This window comes from Somniosus microcephalus, chromosome 10, assembly GCF_052327205.1.
Source record: "Somniosus microcephalus isolate GS21.2 chromosome 10, FLI_Smic_1.0, whole genome shotgun sequence".
NCBI classification, from domain to species: Eukaryota; Metazoa; Chordata; class Chondrichthyes; order Squaliformes; family Somniosidae; genus Somniosus; species Somniosus microcephalus.
This window is the reverse complement of record NC_140996.1, coordinates 130,186,083-130,203,989: the sequence shown is the minus strand read 5'-3', so window position 1 is coordinate 130,203,989 and position 17,907 is coordinate 130,186,083. Positions and strand designations below refer to the sequence as shown.

Below are 17,907 nucleotides of genomic sequence, written 5' to 3'. Positions count from 1 at the left end.
AATATTCTAGGATACTTGATCTTTTGAAAAGGCAGGCAGAATGGAAAAGGCGGTGGAATGGGCCGGATAACAAAAGATGGCATAAGGACGGTAGTGAGAAAGGATCTTGGCTCGGAAGATCCGGAAGTAGAATCAGTATGGGTGGATATAACATAAGGGGCAGAAAAAACTGGTGGGAGTTGTTTATAGGCCCCCTAATGGTAGCTATCCTGTTGGACAGAGTATTAATCAACATAATAGGCACTTGTAACAAAAGTAATGCAATAATTGTGGGGGACTTTAATCTTCATAGAAACTGGACAAATAAAATTAGCAAAGGTAGTCTGGAGGACAAATTCATGGAATGCATTCGAGACAGTTTCCTAGAACAATACCTCGTGGAACCAACCAGGTAACAGGCTATTTTAGATCATGTATTGTGTAATGAGACAGGGTTAATTAGTAATCACATAGTAAAGGATCCCCTGGGGAAGTAAATGATAAGTAATTCGCTCTCAACCCCAATGTGAAATAATAAGTCCGAAACTAGAGATTTAAACTTAAATAAAGCCAATTACATAAGCATGAGGGGCGAGTTGGCCAAGGTAGATTGGGAAATGAGATCAAAAGGTATGACGGTAGATAAACATGGGCAAATATATTTTTTTAAATTCCAAAATTCTCAAATGAATATACATTCCATTGAGAAATAAAAAGTCCATGGGAGAAGTGATCCACCCGTGGCTAACTAAAGTTAAGGAAAGTATTAGATTAAAAGAGGCTTATAATGTTACGAAGAACATTAGTAAACCTGAGGATTGGGAGAGCTTTATAAACCAGCAAAGGATGACCCAAAAAGAGAGAAAATAGAATGCGAGTAAAGTAGCAAGAAAAATAAAAACAGATTGCAAGAGTTTCTACAAGTATGTAAAAAGGAAGAGAATAGCAAAAGTAAGTGTTGGTCCCTTTGAGGCTGAGACAAGAGAAATTATAAATGGGGAATAAGGAAATGGCAGAGAATGGTAGGGAATCAACAGGCTAATAAGAATGAGGAACTTAAAGTAATCAAGATCAATAAAGAAAAAGTACTTGAGAAATTAACGAGACTAAAAGCCGACAAATTCCCTGGAACCGACAGCCTACATCCTATGGTTCTAAAAGAGGTGGCTGCAGAGATAATGGAGGCATTGGCGGTGATCTTCCAAAATTCCCTAGGTGGTAGAATGGTCCTAGCAGATTGGAAGGTTGCAAATGTAACCCCGCTATTCAAGAAAGGAGGGAGAGAAAACAAGGAACTATAGGCCAGTTAGCCTGACATCAGTCGTCAGGAAAATGCTGGAATCCATTATTAAGGAAGTGGTAACAGGGCACTTAGAAAATCATAACATGATTAGGCAGCGTCAGCATGGTTTTATGAAAGGGAAATCGTGTTTAACAAATTTTAGAGTTTTTTGAGGATGTAACTAGCAGGGTAGATAAGGGGAACCAGTGGATATCGTATCTTTGGATTTCCAAAAGGCATTCGATAAGGTGCTACATAAAATGTTGCTATACAAGGGCTCATGGGGTTGGAGGCAATATATTAGCATGGATGGATAGAGGATTGGTCAATGGACAGAAAACAGAGTAGGGATAAACGGGTCTTTTTCCGGTTGGCAGGCTGTAACTAGTGGGGTGCCACAACGATCATTGCTTGGGCCTCAGCTATTTACAATCTATATTAATGACATAGATGAAAGGGCTGAGTGCAATGTTTGCTGACGATACAAAGCTAGGTGGGAAAGTAAGCTGTGAGGGGGACACAAAGCTTGCAAAGGGATATAGACAGGTTAAGCGAGTGGGCAATAAGGTGGCAGATGGAGTATAATGTGGGGTTATTCACTTTGGTAGAAAGAATAGGAAAACAGAATATTTTTCAAATGGTGAGAAATTATTAAATGTTGGTTTTCAGAGAGATTTAGGTGTCCTCGTACAGGAAACACAGTGTTAGCATGCAGGTATAGCAAGCAATTAGGAAGGCAAAAGGCATGCTGGCCTTTATTGCAAGGGGGTTGGACTACAAGTCTTGCTACAATTGTACAGGGCTTTGGTGAGATCATACCTGCACAGCTTTGGTCTCCTTATCAGAGGCAGGATATACTTGCTGTAGGATTTCACAATAATTTTGAAATTTCCTACAGTTCTGAAGATTAATTTTGATTAAAGAATATCTGGGTAGTATACCTTTAAAAATCCAGGGGATCAAAATGGCCACCAGACCGCATGGCAAAAGACAAAGGACTTGAAAAGGCAGCTTTTGTGTGTGTCTGTGAAAAAGGTGAAGATCAAAGATGGCTGACCAGACTGCCAATCAAAGGCAGTTCAGGGAGTTTCCCCTCCCTGCAGAGAGATGTGTTTACAGAAACTGCTACACAAAGGACACATTTCAAACCACTGCAGCCTTATTCGAAAGCCCATCACAGACAATTGAAGACACATTTAAACTGAAAAGGAACAGTTTGAACGAATGGGTAATTCATCCAAACCCATCCTAGACAATGGGGCAGCTTGGATCCCTTTTGTTTTAGCCCAGATACATCCGGATCTGGGCAGGAACATTTCGGCCCCAAATTGGGATATAAAAGATAGCTTCTCAGAAGCCATCTCTCTCTCTCTGGCCTCGCCTCCGTGCTCTCTACAACATGGGAGTCTGCCTGAAGAAGTGGAACACCAGCAGTTTACTTTTAAAATGCTGTGGTGTTTTTACTTCGGGGCAGTGAAGATCAAAGATCGCAGGGCACGGAGAAAGCGTTTTCATTGGTGAGCATATATTTTTCTGGCCCATTACAAGGCAACTTAGAATAGGTATAGGGGTGGGAATTTTGTTAGAACTGTGATTTTAGTCGATCTTCCCTCGTTGTGTCCGTTCTCTCCTTCCCTATTTAAGTAACAGTGTTGCACTAAGCAGGGAAGTGCTTCAGTGAACACTGAAAGTAGCTGTGTTAAAGTGCTGGTTTTAAGTAAAAGCCACTAAGCAAAGGTGCAGTAGTGAGCAAGGTGTTTCTATATTTAAAACTGTATTAAAAAGGGGTGTTGCACCTAGCAGAGAAGTGCTTCAGTGGACACTGAGTGGCTGTATTTAAAAGTGCTGTATTTAAAAGTGCTGTATTTAAATAAAGGAGTGTTGCACTGAGCAAAGAGCGCTCTAGTGAACACCGAGTGTACTGCGTTAAGCAAAAGTGCTGTACCAGGCATAAGTGCTGTATCGATTACATTATAAGTTGTTTCTTTCTTTTTGTTTCAATAAATACTGGTCTGTTTTGCACCCAAACCATGAGTCATGTTTTCTGTCCACATCGCTACCGAATAAGTCCGGCGGTCAGAACCAGGAATAGGGGAGCGCTTCGAAACCGCACTGGGGTCCCTGGAGCAGCTCAGAGGCTTCTGACTGACCAGAGACAAATAACCCCAACACTGCTAGCGTGTGCCAATTCCTTACATGCCTTAAGGGCAGGGCAACGAAGGTTCAAGAGATTGATTCCTGGGATGAGAGGGTTGTCCTATGAGGAGAGATTGAGCTTATACTCTCTGGAGTTTAGAAAAATGAGAGGTGATCTTGTTGAAACATAAGATTCTGAGGGGGATTGACAGGGTAGATGCTGAGAGGTTGTTTCCCCTGGCTGGAGAGTCTGGAACAAGGGGGCATAGTCTCAGGATAAGGGATCAGCCGTTTAAGACTGAGATGAGGAGGAATTTCTCCAGAGGGTTGTAGCTTTGGAATTCTCTATCCCAAGGGGCTGTGGATGCTGAATTGTTGATTAATTCAAGGCTAAGATAGATAGATTTTTGGATTCTTGGGGAATCAAGGGGTATGGGGATAGGACAGAAAAGTGGAGTTGAGGTCAAAGATCAGCCATGATCTTATTGAATGACAGAGCAGGCCTATTCCTGCTCCTAATTCTTATGTTCTTATCTTGTCACTAATATTACCCTTCCAAATACACCAAACTCCACTGCTGTCCACACTACCCCCACACCCCACCCCCAGATAATGGCTTTAATGTAAGTCATTGATGTGTATTTAATGAGACCGAGACAGAGTCCCATCCAATTTTTGGAGGGCATCGGTTGTGTTCCCCCCTCCCCTCCAATCAATGGATACATCTTTGGGCTTTATCCAGTTAATAAAATTTCAGAACTGATTTAGAAAAAGCAAATTTTCTTGGTAATCCAGAAAAAGCAGCTCAAACTTAAATTATGCTAGTTGAAATGTTAAAACAATTTGACATCTGAAAACTACATTTTCAACTGGTAGATTATCACTACTGATCAGATCAAATGAGGACTTCGAAGAGTCAATTATAGCTTTCCATGAGGCCTAAAAAGGGGAACAATTGCTGCATTAGATCTAGACTATTTCCTGCTTGCCTTATTGCCCCATCCCCGTATATAAATGGCTGTACTGCAGATCATGCACAAGTATTTTACTTTACAAAAGATGAAATTTTAAATTAATACCCATGATTCATTAAGAATATTTGCATCTGCTCAGAGCAGGTTAGCAGCTGTGGTCAGAGTTGTCATTTTCATACCAATGGTATGGCAATCTTGCTGTTTTACAAACAAATGCCATTTACCACCAATAGATTGCTGGCACCCAGTTTTCTGGTTAACAAGAGTCATAGCTACAAGAACACAAGTTAGTTACAGAAAAGGAAAGCACTTTAGCCCATCTTAGCTCATTCAAGGTTCTATCATCACCACATTACAGCATCCAATTGCATCTTAAAAGGTTCCAGTGTTAATCACCTCCACTATCCTTCCTGGAATTCTATTCCATATGTTGATTATCCTTTATGCAGAGAAAATTCCTATATTGATCCTAAATAAGAGTGTTAGTTTGAGTCTGTATCCCCTTGCTATTTGCATACTATTTAAATATTCCAGGTTTATCTTTTCCATTCCCTTAACTATCTTAGATCACCTTGTAGAATTGCTGGTTACTTTCCGCTCTGCGAACACTCTCACCCAAGATCCTTTGTTGTCTCAGTCCTCCTTCCTCCATTCCACCAATCTAGTGTAATGATTCACAATTCACTCGTCTCCATTTCATGGCAACCTTGCTGGTCCTCAGCTGTGATCCTTCATTCTCAAGGTCTGGCATTAGCCTGGCCATTTCACAGATCTACGAGGACTCACTTACCAAGTCAAATACTATCTACACACCTTCAGAAACACATTCACTTTTGTCTGCTGTTGCAAGCTGATTTACCATCTTCGCCAACACTATAAACTTACTTTTAAAAAAAAAACCTCAATTACCACTTGCTTCACCTTCTTGTTAAGCCTGGCTTTCTCCTTCATAAATATACAGCAAACATCTCAGCCTCCGTCTTGCCTATAATTATCTCTTCTGTTCTTTACTTTGCTCATTTGCCTCCTCTTAACTTCTCGCATCTCATTTGCATCACAGTTTTACATCACATAGGGGCTCCTTTTGTGATATATATTCTTTCACTCATGTTCCCTTTGAACTCAAGTGACTCCCTTTAACTTCCACTTATCATAGGAAGCCGCTTGTGAAACCTACTTCGGCAGTGGAGGGGATAAGGTCAGCTTTCACATGACCTCAGCTCCAGCCTATCCAAGGGAGAAAAGTAGGAGGTTAGCAACATTGGTCTGCTTCTTCTGAGCCCAGATGTAAGTTGTGCTCATTTAAAGGCTGGGAGAGGCCAAGATTGGCCAAGGCTTGATGGAGAGGGAGCAGTTTTGTCATTAAGAATTTACCACTGAACATGCTGCAGACAAGGATAGGGAAAGGACAGAAGCAAAATGCAGCTCATTGTGAAGAACTGGGCTAGAAGAGGGAAAGAAGTCCTAAGATAGCATTTCTAGACATCACGTTAAAAAAAGCCTAAATTTGGCTGGGAGAAGTTTTCCGTTTAGTATAACTGTACAATATCTTCTGACATTATTTTCTGTGTGCTACAATAAGAGATGCTTTGAAAAACATATTTCAGAGCAGTTTAACTATTTTTGTCCTCCCATTGTTAAGATGACAGACGTGCATCTTGAATAATTAATTGGGCTATGCAAGGATAAATGACCAAGTTGGGAGAGGATTTAGCATGAGCAATACTCAGTGTCTTCTACTCCAAGTTATTCTGCACACTCTATGGTAGCTCTAGATAATCAAACTGCAACCGTTTAAAAAAAAAAATTACAAAAATGAGTTAAGTAAGATTGCTTCAACTTCAAGAATTTCATGTAGGATCAATTCTGAGAGTTTCAAAGATATAAGTGCAAGTGCTCCTTGTACAATGAGGAAACCTTGTATGCAGAAAAAAATGTAAAAATAGTTATTAATTGTTAGAGTTATATGCTACTTTTCACAAGAAAGTAAGTTTCTATGACTCAATTATTTTCCACCGATTTTAACTCGGGGCCCCACTGGGCAAGAGCAAAATTCTCAGTAACAAAGCTGATGAGGCAACTAATCTAGCACTGCTGGCCTTGCATATGCCATGCATTATATTAAATATGAAATACACTGGCTGTAGCTTACTATATATGCAGCACACAGAAAAAACAATTTATTAAATCGGTTTTCTTTTCTTCAGACATCCCTCTATTCATGCCACCACTTCCATTAGAACTACTTTTGCAACAAGATGGTCTACTGGGGGATTGAATTTTCTTTCCACAGCTTAGTAGTGGAATTATATTAAACATGTCTTTGCTGACCTACAGCAGCTCCTGGTCTTGCCCAAATACCTAAAATTATTTTCCTAGTCTATAAATCTCTCCATGGCCTCAGAACCTCCAGCCCCACTCCCTCAGCTCGGTAGGCTCTTCCAATGCTACACATTCCCAAATTTTCCCCTTCCTGACTTCAGCCTCTCACACATCATCCCCTCCACCCTCAACCCCCCCCCCCACCACCACCGCAGCTAAGTCTAACTCTGGAATTGCTTCTCTAAATCCCTTTGTCTGTCTACCTTCCCCACTTACTTTATGGCCCTCCTTAAAACCCCTGGTCAACCAACTTTGGTCATGCCTACTTCTTCAGCTCAATGTGCCTCGATCCTCTGAAGTACCCGATAACATTCTTCTACATTAAAAGCATTGTATAAATGCAAGTTATTATTGCACAGCTGGATAATTCACTACAAATTCTACCTCCAGTTGCTTCTTTATTACTGACAAAGATGCAGATTGTAAGTGAAATCCAAAACAGAAGCACTTCAAGTGCCCTCGAATATGTTTAAACACGTCAAACTATCTGCTGGTACCTGGCCAAGATTGGAATTGGCTTACTTCTCCAAGTGAACCAAATTCAGTATTTCTGCAAAAATAGTATTGAATCACACAGCAGTAGTTACTGTTACATATAGAATAACAGTCTGTAGGGTGCCACAGGACAAAGACTAGGTTTTCAGTTGCAATACCTACAGGCAGCATTATTCCATGCAACGTAACAGAAACTTGCTACATAATTAGTTTTGTGTTTCCTTGCTGACAGGGACCAGATAGCAATGGAACAGGGACCAGATAGCAATGGAACAAAGTTTACCTGAACTTTGTTGCATCTTAGCAGCAATGTCAAATCTGCTATGAGTTGAAACCAGTTATAAGTAGCTTGTGTGTTTTGTAACAGTGCAGAGATCTTAAATCCAAACAATGGGCCAGAATTTGCCATAGCAGGGCATCTAACGGCATCTACCTGACTTGCCCCTACATCCTTCAGCTCAAAACATTTTTGCTCACAAAGCTGCTGAAAGTGTGAGCTGATAACAGCGCAGCGAGGGAGAAAGAAAGAATCTGGGACCTGAGTGAACAGGGCATCTCCTTAACCAGTAAGATTTAAGGACTGGGCAATAAACACAGGAAGGACTGAGTAGGAGGGTGCATTAAAGGGCATGAATTAAATGTCAAATCAGGTACAGAAAAAGCAGGGGGGGGGGGGGGGGGAGGAAAGATTGGAGAAAAAAACAGAAAAAAAGGAAAGGTCATAAAATTTTAAACTTGACATTTTTAAAATCTCTCCGAAAATTCAAAACCGAAAAGGAATGAGACTCCACACGTGTTAGTTAACTTTTGGTGCCAGAGGTTGATTGGCAGTCACTGACACTTATCACGTTGTTAAAAGGGTACTTGCACTTGTAATGACAAGACTCAACTTTCTGTGGCAAGTTTAATGGGCAATTAATGGGAAAATACAGCAAGTTCCCCCCAAAAAAGGAGGCTAAGTGCGAGATACCATTTTCGTGAAGCTAATGGCGGAGCGGCACAACTCGGACAGCAACTTTTTGATATTCACATTTAACCACACACCTGCTCCTCACCTGAAGTTACTGTACTATTTACCCCTAATTAACAGCGAGGGCCATTAGCCTTGCCGTTATTTTGACAGCAAATTCTGGCCCAATATAACATATTTGGCAAATAGTTACCTTGAACTATAAACATGGATTGTTGATTAGAAAAAAAAACTGCCTTTTAGTTATGAAGGAATCCAAACAACCCACAGCAAGTTATAAATGTCTTTATAAAAGAAGTTAAAATGTGTAATTTTGTCACGATCATGAAACATTCACCCAAACGTTTGGCCACTATTCTGAAGATCATGTATAACTTCCTTGAGAACTGCAAATGGAATAGAAGTGAGTAGGAAAACTTACTCCATCCTCACCCCTTGTGATTAAAAACATCAAATAACTGCCTCCTGTATTTGCTAAACAATCTTTGGCTGATGGATTCTTCCATAAAGCCAAAGATGTTTCCTCAAAAAGGTTTCAAGACATTATCCTTTTAAAGCACATACATGAGCCACTATAGATTGTCTTGTAGTTGGCGCCAAATAGGCAGCTGTATGAAGATTATGTTATACAAATTTATATTTACTATTTTTGGGACTGGTGGAAGAACAGAACAGAATGTGTACACTCCAAATGAGCTGTACATTCAAGAACACTGCTTTGATAATCTCAGGAACCACACAGTGCTTACCGTAACAGATCCTTATCTGAGCGGACTACATTAGTTCGAACATTCAAAGAGTTCTTCTTTCCAACAAAGCAAGCCCAGTTTCGACCCAACGTATCATGCACCGATCCAGGGAGTGTTTCATGACAATAGCTGGTTACATTTGAACCCTCTTTCTTGTACTGTTAATGGGTACCGAGATAAAAGAAAATACATACCGAGATAAAAGAAAATACAATGAACATTTATGCATACTTAGCACTTCAATAACTCAATCCAATTGGATTGCCAATATTCACAATAATGATATTTTAATCAATTAAATACAGGTAACATTGCATACAAATTTATAAGTATCGAAATTTGACATTTCTCTGGCCTGTGACATTGATGAGTTGTGGAAGATCATTCAATTCAATTATCCAGACAAGTGTAGTTTCTTGCACTTCCCCCACACAGCATCCAGCTGTTTCTTAAATGATTCCATAACTGCACTGCTCTGCATGGACTATAATGTACACTTCAGCTGCCACAACTCAGCTCTGCCACTCAAAAGTTTAACATAATCCTTTTACTGGCCGAGTGTTCATCCCCCACAATGCTGGGCTCGGTGTCTCCAGTGCAGTGCTGGAGTGTTAGCTTTACTCTGCTGCTATGGTGGGTAGAAATTCACATTCTCCCAGGCCAGATTCCATTTCTTCACTAAACTCTCAGCTTTACTGTAATCTCTACTTTCACCACCAATTTCTATGGAGACTGTACTCTCTGCTGGACTTTCTCTATTCCACTACCTAGCCATGCTCCTCCGACCTCAGTTTCTGTTCGTCCGCTGAGATTTTGTTACACTCTACACTAGGCTAGCTTCTGTGACTGGTGGGCGTCGCGGGGACTGGAGTGCATCATCACCCTGGCTAATGAAATTTTAATTTTAATTTGTGAAGGCTCTTTTAAAGTTTTATTAGTTACAGTTTATTTGTTTTAAGTGTGCACAAGAAGAGTACACCAGGCTAGCTCACCCATTCAGAATGGTTCCCATCCTATTTTGAATTGTGCTCCCATTGCTTCCCACGGCTGTCATTTCTGCTCCATTCATTCTTCAGAACTCCTCCATTACCCTTCACCGGACTTCAATGGACCAGCTCCTCGCCACCCGACTGCTTCGCCTTGAACCAGCTCGCTCACCTGCACGGCCCTCCTGGATTTACTCTTCACCCTCCCCAACTCTGACCGTCACTGCTCATCCTTGGGTTTCATTCTTGCTGCTCCTCACTCCTTTGCTGGTTCACCAACATACAAACATGAACACTGCAAGCTAATGCCATACTCAGAAGTCGACTTTATCCCACCACAGGGGCCCAAGACTTCATCTTGGGGACAGTTTCACCATCTCCACCATGCTCTCCATGATCATGACATGGCTCGCCGAATCTGTCTCATGACTATGGAACCCAAATTCCCTGTGTGTCTATTTGCATGCACAAGTGACTTCTGAAATGCAGTCAAATGTTAAATGAAGGTCAATTTGCCAGCCATTATGTACCAGCACCACAAAGAGCAATGTGACAAATGACCAGTTAATCTGTTTTTTTTAGTGGCAATGATTCAGGAAGGAATGTTGACTAGGAGACCAAGAAAACTCCTTGTTCATTCACAAATCGTGCTACAGGCCTTTAAGGGCCTATTTTCCAAGTATGTGCTGGTGACAGGAAACCTCACCTGCCAGCAGTGCACATCAAAAAGTCACAGGCAGTGCACCTACAATTCTCTAACATGCAATGCCACTTGGCGAGGCACCCCACCACCAGTAAGTACTCTAAAAATTCCCCCAATCTACAAACAGCAAGATGATACATGACCAGATAATCTGTTTTAGTGACATTTATTGAAAAATAAATACTGGCCAGGACACCAGGAGAACTCCCCTGCTCTTTAAATACATTTAATAGGATCCTATACATCCACGCGAGGGGGCAGTTAGGGTCTTAGTTTAACACTTCATCTGAAAGACACCACCTCAAACACTGCAGCACTCCCTCGGTAAGTACAAGTGTCAGCCTAGATTATGTGCTCAAATCTTGAACATATGACAGAGACAAGGGTGCAAACACTGAATATTGATAATTTTTATATATAAATATGCTGAATATTAGTTGAGACCCACCTTAAAAAAAGCAAACCATTTGTAATCACCAAGGACCACTTCAAAACCTTGGTTGTAAATCAAGGTGAAGAAACCAACATTCCCAAGATCACCCACAGCAACATCAAACTTCTGGAGATGTACAGTCACACTTTTTACAGGAGAGCCTTCAGCAAAACAAAAATTGTAAAACAGCTTTACACATTAAAAATGTACACACACCAGTTCAAAAATAGTCATTTTTGCAAACAAGGATATATGCATTTTGAAAGCCAATAGTTCTTTTTTTGTGGTTACAAAAACTTAGCGATCGAGCACTTTTTTCAGAATTGCTGAGTCAGGATCTCCTGACAGAAGTACTAGGCCCCTTGCTTTTTGTGGTATAGATCAACAATCTTGACTTGAATATGGGGGTATGATTAAGAAGTTTGCAGATGATACTAAAATCGGCTGTGTGGTTAATACTGAAGGAAGCTGTAGACTGCAGGAAGATATCAATAAATTGGTCAGGTGGGCCGAACAGTGGCAAAGGTAATTCAATCCAGAGAAGTGTGAGGTAATGCATTTGGGGACAGCTAACAAGGAAAGGGAATACACATTAAATGGTAGGACACTGAGTAGTGTAGAGGAACAAAGGGACCTTGGAGTGCATATCCACAGATCCCTGAAGGTAGCAGGCCAAGTAGATAAGGTGGTTAAGAAGGCATACAAAATGCTTGCCTTTATTAGCCATGGCATAGAATACAAGAGCAGGGGGTTATGCTTCAACTGTATAAAACACTAGTTAGGCCTCAGCTAGAGTACTGCGTGCTGTTCTGGTCACTACATTACATGAAAGATGTGATTGCACTAGAGAGGCTACAGAAGAGGTTTACAAGGATGTTGCCAGGAGTAGAGAATCTTAGTTATGAGGAAAGACTGGATAGGCTGGGTCTGTTTTCCTTGGAACAGAGGAGGCTGAGGGGAGACCTTAGAGGTGTATAAAATTATGAGGGGCATAGATAAAGTGGATAAAAAGGACCTATTTCCCTTAGCAGAGGTCAAAAACCAGGGGGCACAGATTTAAAGTAATTGGTGGGGGGGGGGGGGGGGGGGAAGGTTTAGAGGGGATTTGAGGGGAAATTTCTTCACCCAGAGGGTTGTGGGGGTCTGGAACTCACTGCCTGAAAGGGTGGTAGAGGCAGGAACCCTAACCACATTTAAAAAGTACAGGAAACTTTGTGCTATCCAGCACCGACGGGACCGAGCTGTTGCCGCCCCATCAAAACTGCCGGACAAACCAGTGCTAATGTTGAAACATAGAGATTTTGAGCTCCGTATCTGGCAACAAACCCTGTTGCTAACAGCTTCTAAACAGTCTGTACCTCGCAAGCGTCACTGTAACTTAGCAACAGCTTCAGCGAGACCTTGCAGAGCCTGACTGGTGAAAAAAAAGCAACAAAAAGAAAAAAAAACGAACAAAACGGCTCCTGATTTTTGCCAGTGGCTCGAGCATTCTGGACAGTTAACCTCCGGATAAACCAAAGTTTCCTGTACTTGGATATGCACTTGGGATGCTCTAACCTGCAGGGCTACAGACCAAGAGCTGGGAAGTGGGATTAGGCTGGATAGCTCTTTGTTGGCCGGCATGGACACAATGGGCCGAAATGGCCTCCTTCCGTGCTGTAACTTTCTATGATTCTAGAAGCGATGTGGATTCAACTTTATAAATTCAACTTTGCAATTGAATCAATAAATGCAACCCATTTAAGATAGCCATTTTCATCCTAGCTTCTTCCTCATTCAGTTTCAGTCCCAACAACCCTAGAGGGTGAAACTCGACTTCGGATGTAGTGCAAAACAAGCACTGGCAAATCGGCAATCCGTTTTGCAAGAGGAAAGGGAACTCTGGCCTCGTTTTCTTCTATCTTGGATTTCTGTGAATATTTCACGGAGGGTTTTTAAGCCCTCCCTGCCTGACAAAGCGAAAGCTTTTATATTAAAACATGCAACTTTTAAAAATGAGATCGTTTTGCTGTGATTTAAATAGTAATATTTCACAACTTAAAAAGGTAGGACTTTGTTAAAATCATTGGCTTCCGTGTGATCCGCAAAAAAAAAGTTGACTGAAGTTCGGTAACTTTTAGCTACCATTCTTCTGGTAGCTTTAAACTCAAGCATATCTTTCACACTGAAAAAAAAAGTTTAAACGCTGTTGCAAATGTCGAACACGGTCGGACTGCCTATTGATAATTCTATTAATTAGGAAAATTGCTTACTTCATTCAATGTAAAGCCTCGGTGAATAAGGGTGACAGAATGTTAAAAAGACCCATTTGCCAAGCGTGCAGAAAGATCGCAACCTACCCATCTTGGAGCAGTCGACATTTCTGTCTTGCCCTTCCCGCCCAACATGGAAGACCCAGGTACCCATCAGGTCCTCATAAGTGCAGTTGGCCGGCGTGTCAGCGACAGCGGTACCCACTGCGAGCACACAGAACAGGGACACGGCGCACAAACAGCGGGCCATAGCCTCCGGAACAGCTCAGCGGACAGACAGGGGAAGTGAGGGCAGCAAAGGAACCAGTAATACTTGGCTCAGGGGTTTTAGAGATCTTTGGTCATGGGATCAGCCCCCCCCCCCACCAAATAAGTCAGGTGCTCGGTCACGTGACCAGGAGGGATTTGGGCAAAAAGTGCAGCTACCCATCCGCCTCTCTCTTAATCTTTTATTTAAATCTGGTAATACTTATTACAATACATCAACTTCATAATAAATCCATTACATTCATTAACCACAATAAGGCTAACTTTAACAAAAATCAACTTTAAGATTAACAGTACAAATAAAATAATACATTTTTTCAGACAAATACAATGTCAACAATACAAATATCCGCCTCTCTCTTTGGTTATGATTGAAATGCGGAGTGTGAGGGGGGAAAGTGCTGCATTTCTTGCTGCACTGTCGGCCGCTACTCCCAGTGTCGGGGCGAGTGCTGCCGGGTTGGCTACGCACCCGGGGAATTCCTTGCGGGTTTTTTAAAAACTACTTCCTGAAACTTGACAGGGACAAGTGACCAGAAAATACTACCACATTGCAAACTATTTACAAATAAGAACGAAAAATGATGGACTTTTTTTTGAAAAGAGAAGTGTTTCCACTTTAAAGGTGTTTGTTGCTAAATGTGAACAATTGTACCCGACCAATACACTGCTTTCGCAACTGAACAGTTGCAAATAGTGCGTTGGTCAGAACTGAAGATGTGTATATGACAGCTTGTTTCAGTTTCGGGCGATTGTACTTAACACAAATTACCTTTATTCACATTTCTAATCTGCGGACGCATGAACAGAACCCAGAGCACGGTAATTATTTGTGCTGACTGTTGAATGCGCTTGCTGATGTCAGTTTGTGGTCACCAGTTCCGTGTGGTTATGTTGCCGATAGTAGATATATTAGTCACTCATTAATGACTCATATAGTCACAAGAGAAAAACTTCACTTCGTGAGATTTGCTTATACTGTGGTATTGTCACTGGGCTAGTAATCCAGAGGCCTGGACTAATGATCCCACCACGGCATCTGGGGAATTTAAATTCAGTTAATTAATTAAATTTGGAATAAAAAGCTAGTATCAGTAATGGTAACCATGAAACTATCAGATTGGTTCATTAATGTCCTTTAGGGAAGGAAATCTGCCATCCTTCCCTGACTCCAGATCCACAGCAATGTGGTTTACTCTTAACTGCCCTCTGAAATGGCCTAGCAAACCACTCAGTTGGAACAAACCGCTACGAAACACAATAATAAGAATGAAACCGGACGGACCACCCAGCATCGACCTCGGCACCAGCTACAAACACAGCAACGGCACACCCAGCCTAGTCGACCCTGCAAAGTCCTCGCCAACATCTGGAGATTTGTGCCAAAATGGGGAGAGCTGTCCCACAGACTAGTCAATCAGCCTGACAGAGTCATATTCACAGAATCATACATTTCAACCAATGTCCCAAACTCCTCCATCACCATCCCTGAATATGTCCTGTCCCACCGGCAAGGATGGCAGCAGAGTGGTATACAGTCGTGAAGGAGTGGTCCTGGGAGTCCTCAACATTGACTCCGGACCCCGTTAAGTCTCATGGCTTCAGGTCAAGCATAGGCAAGGAAACCTCCTGCTGATTACTACCTACCGCCCTCCCTCAGCTGATGAATAGTACTCCTCCATGTTGAACACCACGTGGAAGAAGCCCTGAGAGTAGCAAGGGTGTAAAATTTCCATCACCAAGAATGGCTTGGTAGCACCACTACTCACCGAGCTGGCTGAGTCCTGAAGGACATAATAGTTTGGGTCTGCGACAGGTGGTGAGAGAACCAACACAAGGGAAAAACCTACTTGACCTCGTCCTCACCAATCTACCTGTCGCAGATGCATCTGTCCATGACAGTATTGGTAGCAGTGACTACCACACAGTCATTGTGGAGACGAAGTCCCATCTTCACACTGAGGACACCCTCCATCGTGTTGTGTGGCACTACCACTGTGCTAAATGGGATAGATTCAGAACAGATCTAGCAGCTCAAAACTGGGCATCCATGAGGTGCTGTGGGCCATCAGCAGCAGCATAATTGTATTCCACCACATTCTGTAACCTCATGGCCCGGCATATCCCTCACTCTACCATTAGCATCAAGCCAGAGGACCAACCATGGTACAATAAGGAGTGTAGAAGAGCATGCCAGGAGCAGCATCAGGTGTACCTAACAATGAGGTGCCAACCTGGGGAAGCTGCAACACAGGACTACATGCATTCTAAAAAGTGGAAGCAACATGCCATAGATAGGGCTAAGTGATCCCACAATCAACAGATCAGATCAAAGCTCTGCAGTCCTGCCACATCCAGTCATGAATGGTGGTGGACCACTAAACAACTAACGGGAGGAGGAGGCTCCATGAATATCCCCATCCTCAATGATGGTGGAGCCCAGCACGTGAGTGCAAAAGACAAGGCTGAAGCGTTTGCAACCATCTTCAGCCAGAAATGCCAAGTGGATGATCCATATTGGCCTACTCCTGAGGTCCCCACCATCACAGAAGCCAGTCGTCAGCCAATTCGATTCACTTCACGTGATATCAAGAAATGGCTGAGCGCACTGGATACAGCAAAGGCTATGGGCCCCGACAACATTCCAGCTATTGTGCTGAAGACTTGTGCTCCAGAACTAGCCGTGCTTCTAGCCAAGCTGTTCCAGTACAGCTATAACACTGGCATCTATCCAATAATGTGGAAAACCTGCCCAGATATGTCCTGTCCACAAAAAGCAGGACAAATCCAATCTGGCCAATTACCGCCCCATGCTCAATCATCAGCAAAGTGATGGAAGGTGTTGTCGACAGTGCTATCAAGCGGCACTTACTCACCAATAACCTGCTCAATGATGCCCAGTTTGGGTTCCGCCAAGACCACTCAGCTCCCGACCTCATTGCAGCCTTGGTCCAAACATGGACAAAGGAGCTGAATTCCAGAGGTAAGGTGAGAGTGACTGCCCTAGACCTCAAGGCAGCATTTGACCGAGTGTGGCATCAAGGAGCCCTAGTAAAATTGAAGTCAATGGGAATTGGGGGGAAAACTCTCCACTGGCTGGAGTCATACCTAGAATAAAGGAAGATGGTTGTGATGGTTGAAGGTCAATCATCACAGCTCCCAGACATTGCGGCAGGAGTTCCTCAGGGCAGTGTCCTAGGCCCAACCATCTTCAACTGCTTCATCAATGACCTTCCCTCCAACATAAGGTCAGAAATGGGGATGTTTGCTGATGGCTGCACAGTGTTCAGTGCCATTCACAACTCCTCAGATAATGAAGCAGTCCATGCTCGCATGCAACAAGACCTGGACAACATTCAGGCTTGGGCCGATAAGTGGCAGGCAACATTTGCACCACAGAAGTGCCAGGCAATGACTATCTCCAACAAGCGAGAGTCTAGCCACCACCGCTTGACATTCAAGGGCAGTACCATTGCCAAATCTACCACCATCAACATCCTAGGGGTCACCATTGACCAGAAACTTAACTGGACCAGCCACAAAAATACTGTGGCAACAAGAGCATGTCAGAGGCTAGGTATTCTGTGGCGAGTGTCTCACCTCCTGACTCTCCAAAGCCTTTCCATCATCTACAAGGCACAAGTAAGGAGTGTGATGGAATATTCTCCACTTGCCTGGATGAGTGCAGCTCCGACAACACTCAAGAAGCTCAACACCATCCAGGACAAAGCAGCCCACTTGATTGGCACCCCATCCACCACCAAAAACATTCACTCCCTCCACCACCGGTGTACCGTGGCTGCAGTGTGTACCATCTACAAGATGCACTGCAGCAACTCACCAAGGCTTCTTTGGCAGCACCTCCCAAACCCGCGACCTCTTCCAATAGAAGGACAAGGGCAACAGGTGCATGGGAACACCACCACCTCCAAGTTCCCCTCCAAGTCACACACCATCCTGACTTAGAAGCATATCGCCGATCCTTCATTGTCGCTGGGTCAAAATCCTGGAACTCCCTACCAAACTGCACTGTGGGAGTAGCTTCATCACATGGGCTGCAGTGGTTCAAGAAGGTGGCTCACCACCACCTCCTCAAGGGCAATTAGGGATGGGCAATAAATGCTGGCCTTGCCAATGATGCCCACATCCCATAAATGAATTTTAAAAAAGAACATAAGAAATTGTAGCAGGAGTAGGCCATGGCTCTAGGCGTCTTCTACCTCAACTCCACTTTCCCACCCTATCACCATATCCCTTGATTCCCTTAGTGTCCAAAAATCTATCGACCTCAGCCTTGAA

The 17,907-nt window shown here is 42.9% G+C and overlaps 1 protein-coding gene across 1 annotated transcript in view; it reads right to left on the bottom strand.

The window, feature by feature from the left end:
* The window catches only part of ctsc (cathepsin C), a 42,199-nt gene extending 28,528 nt beyond the window's left edge, over nucleotides 1–13,671 (bottom strand). The window contains exons 1-3 of the mRNA XM_085998804.1: nucleotides 13,429–13,671; nucleotides 11,105–11,250; nucleotides 8,968–9,125 (exon numbers count right to left, since the gene is read on the bottom strand). Coding sequence (XP_085854930.1) covers nucleotides 8,968–9,125; nucleotides 11,105–11,250; nucleotides 13,429–13,591 — 467 coding nt within the window. The 5' untranslated portion in view covers nucleotides 13,592–13,671. The remainder of the gene's footprint in view (nucleotides 1–8,967; nucleotides 9,126–11,104; nucleotides 11,251–13,428) is intronic.
* Between the last annotated feature and the right edge of the window lie 4,236 nt (nucleotides 13,672–17,907).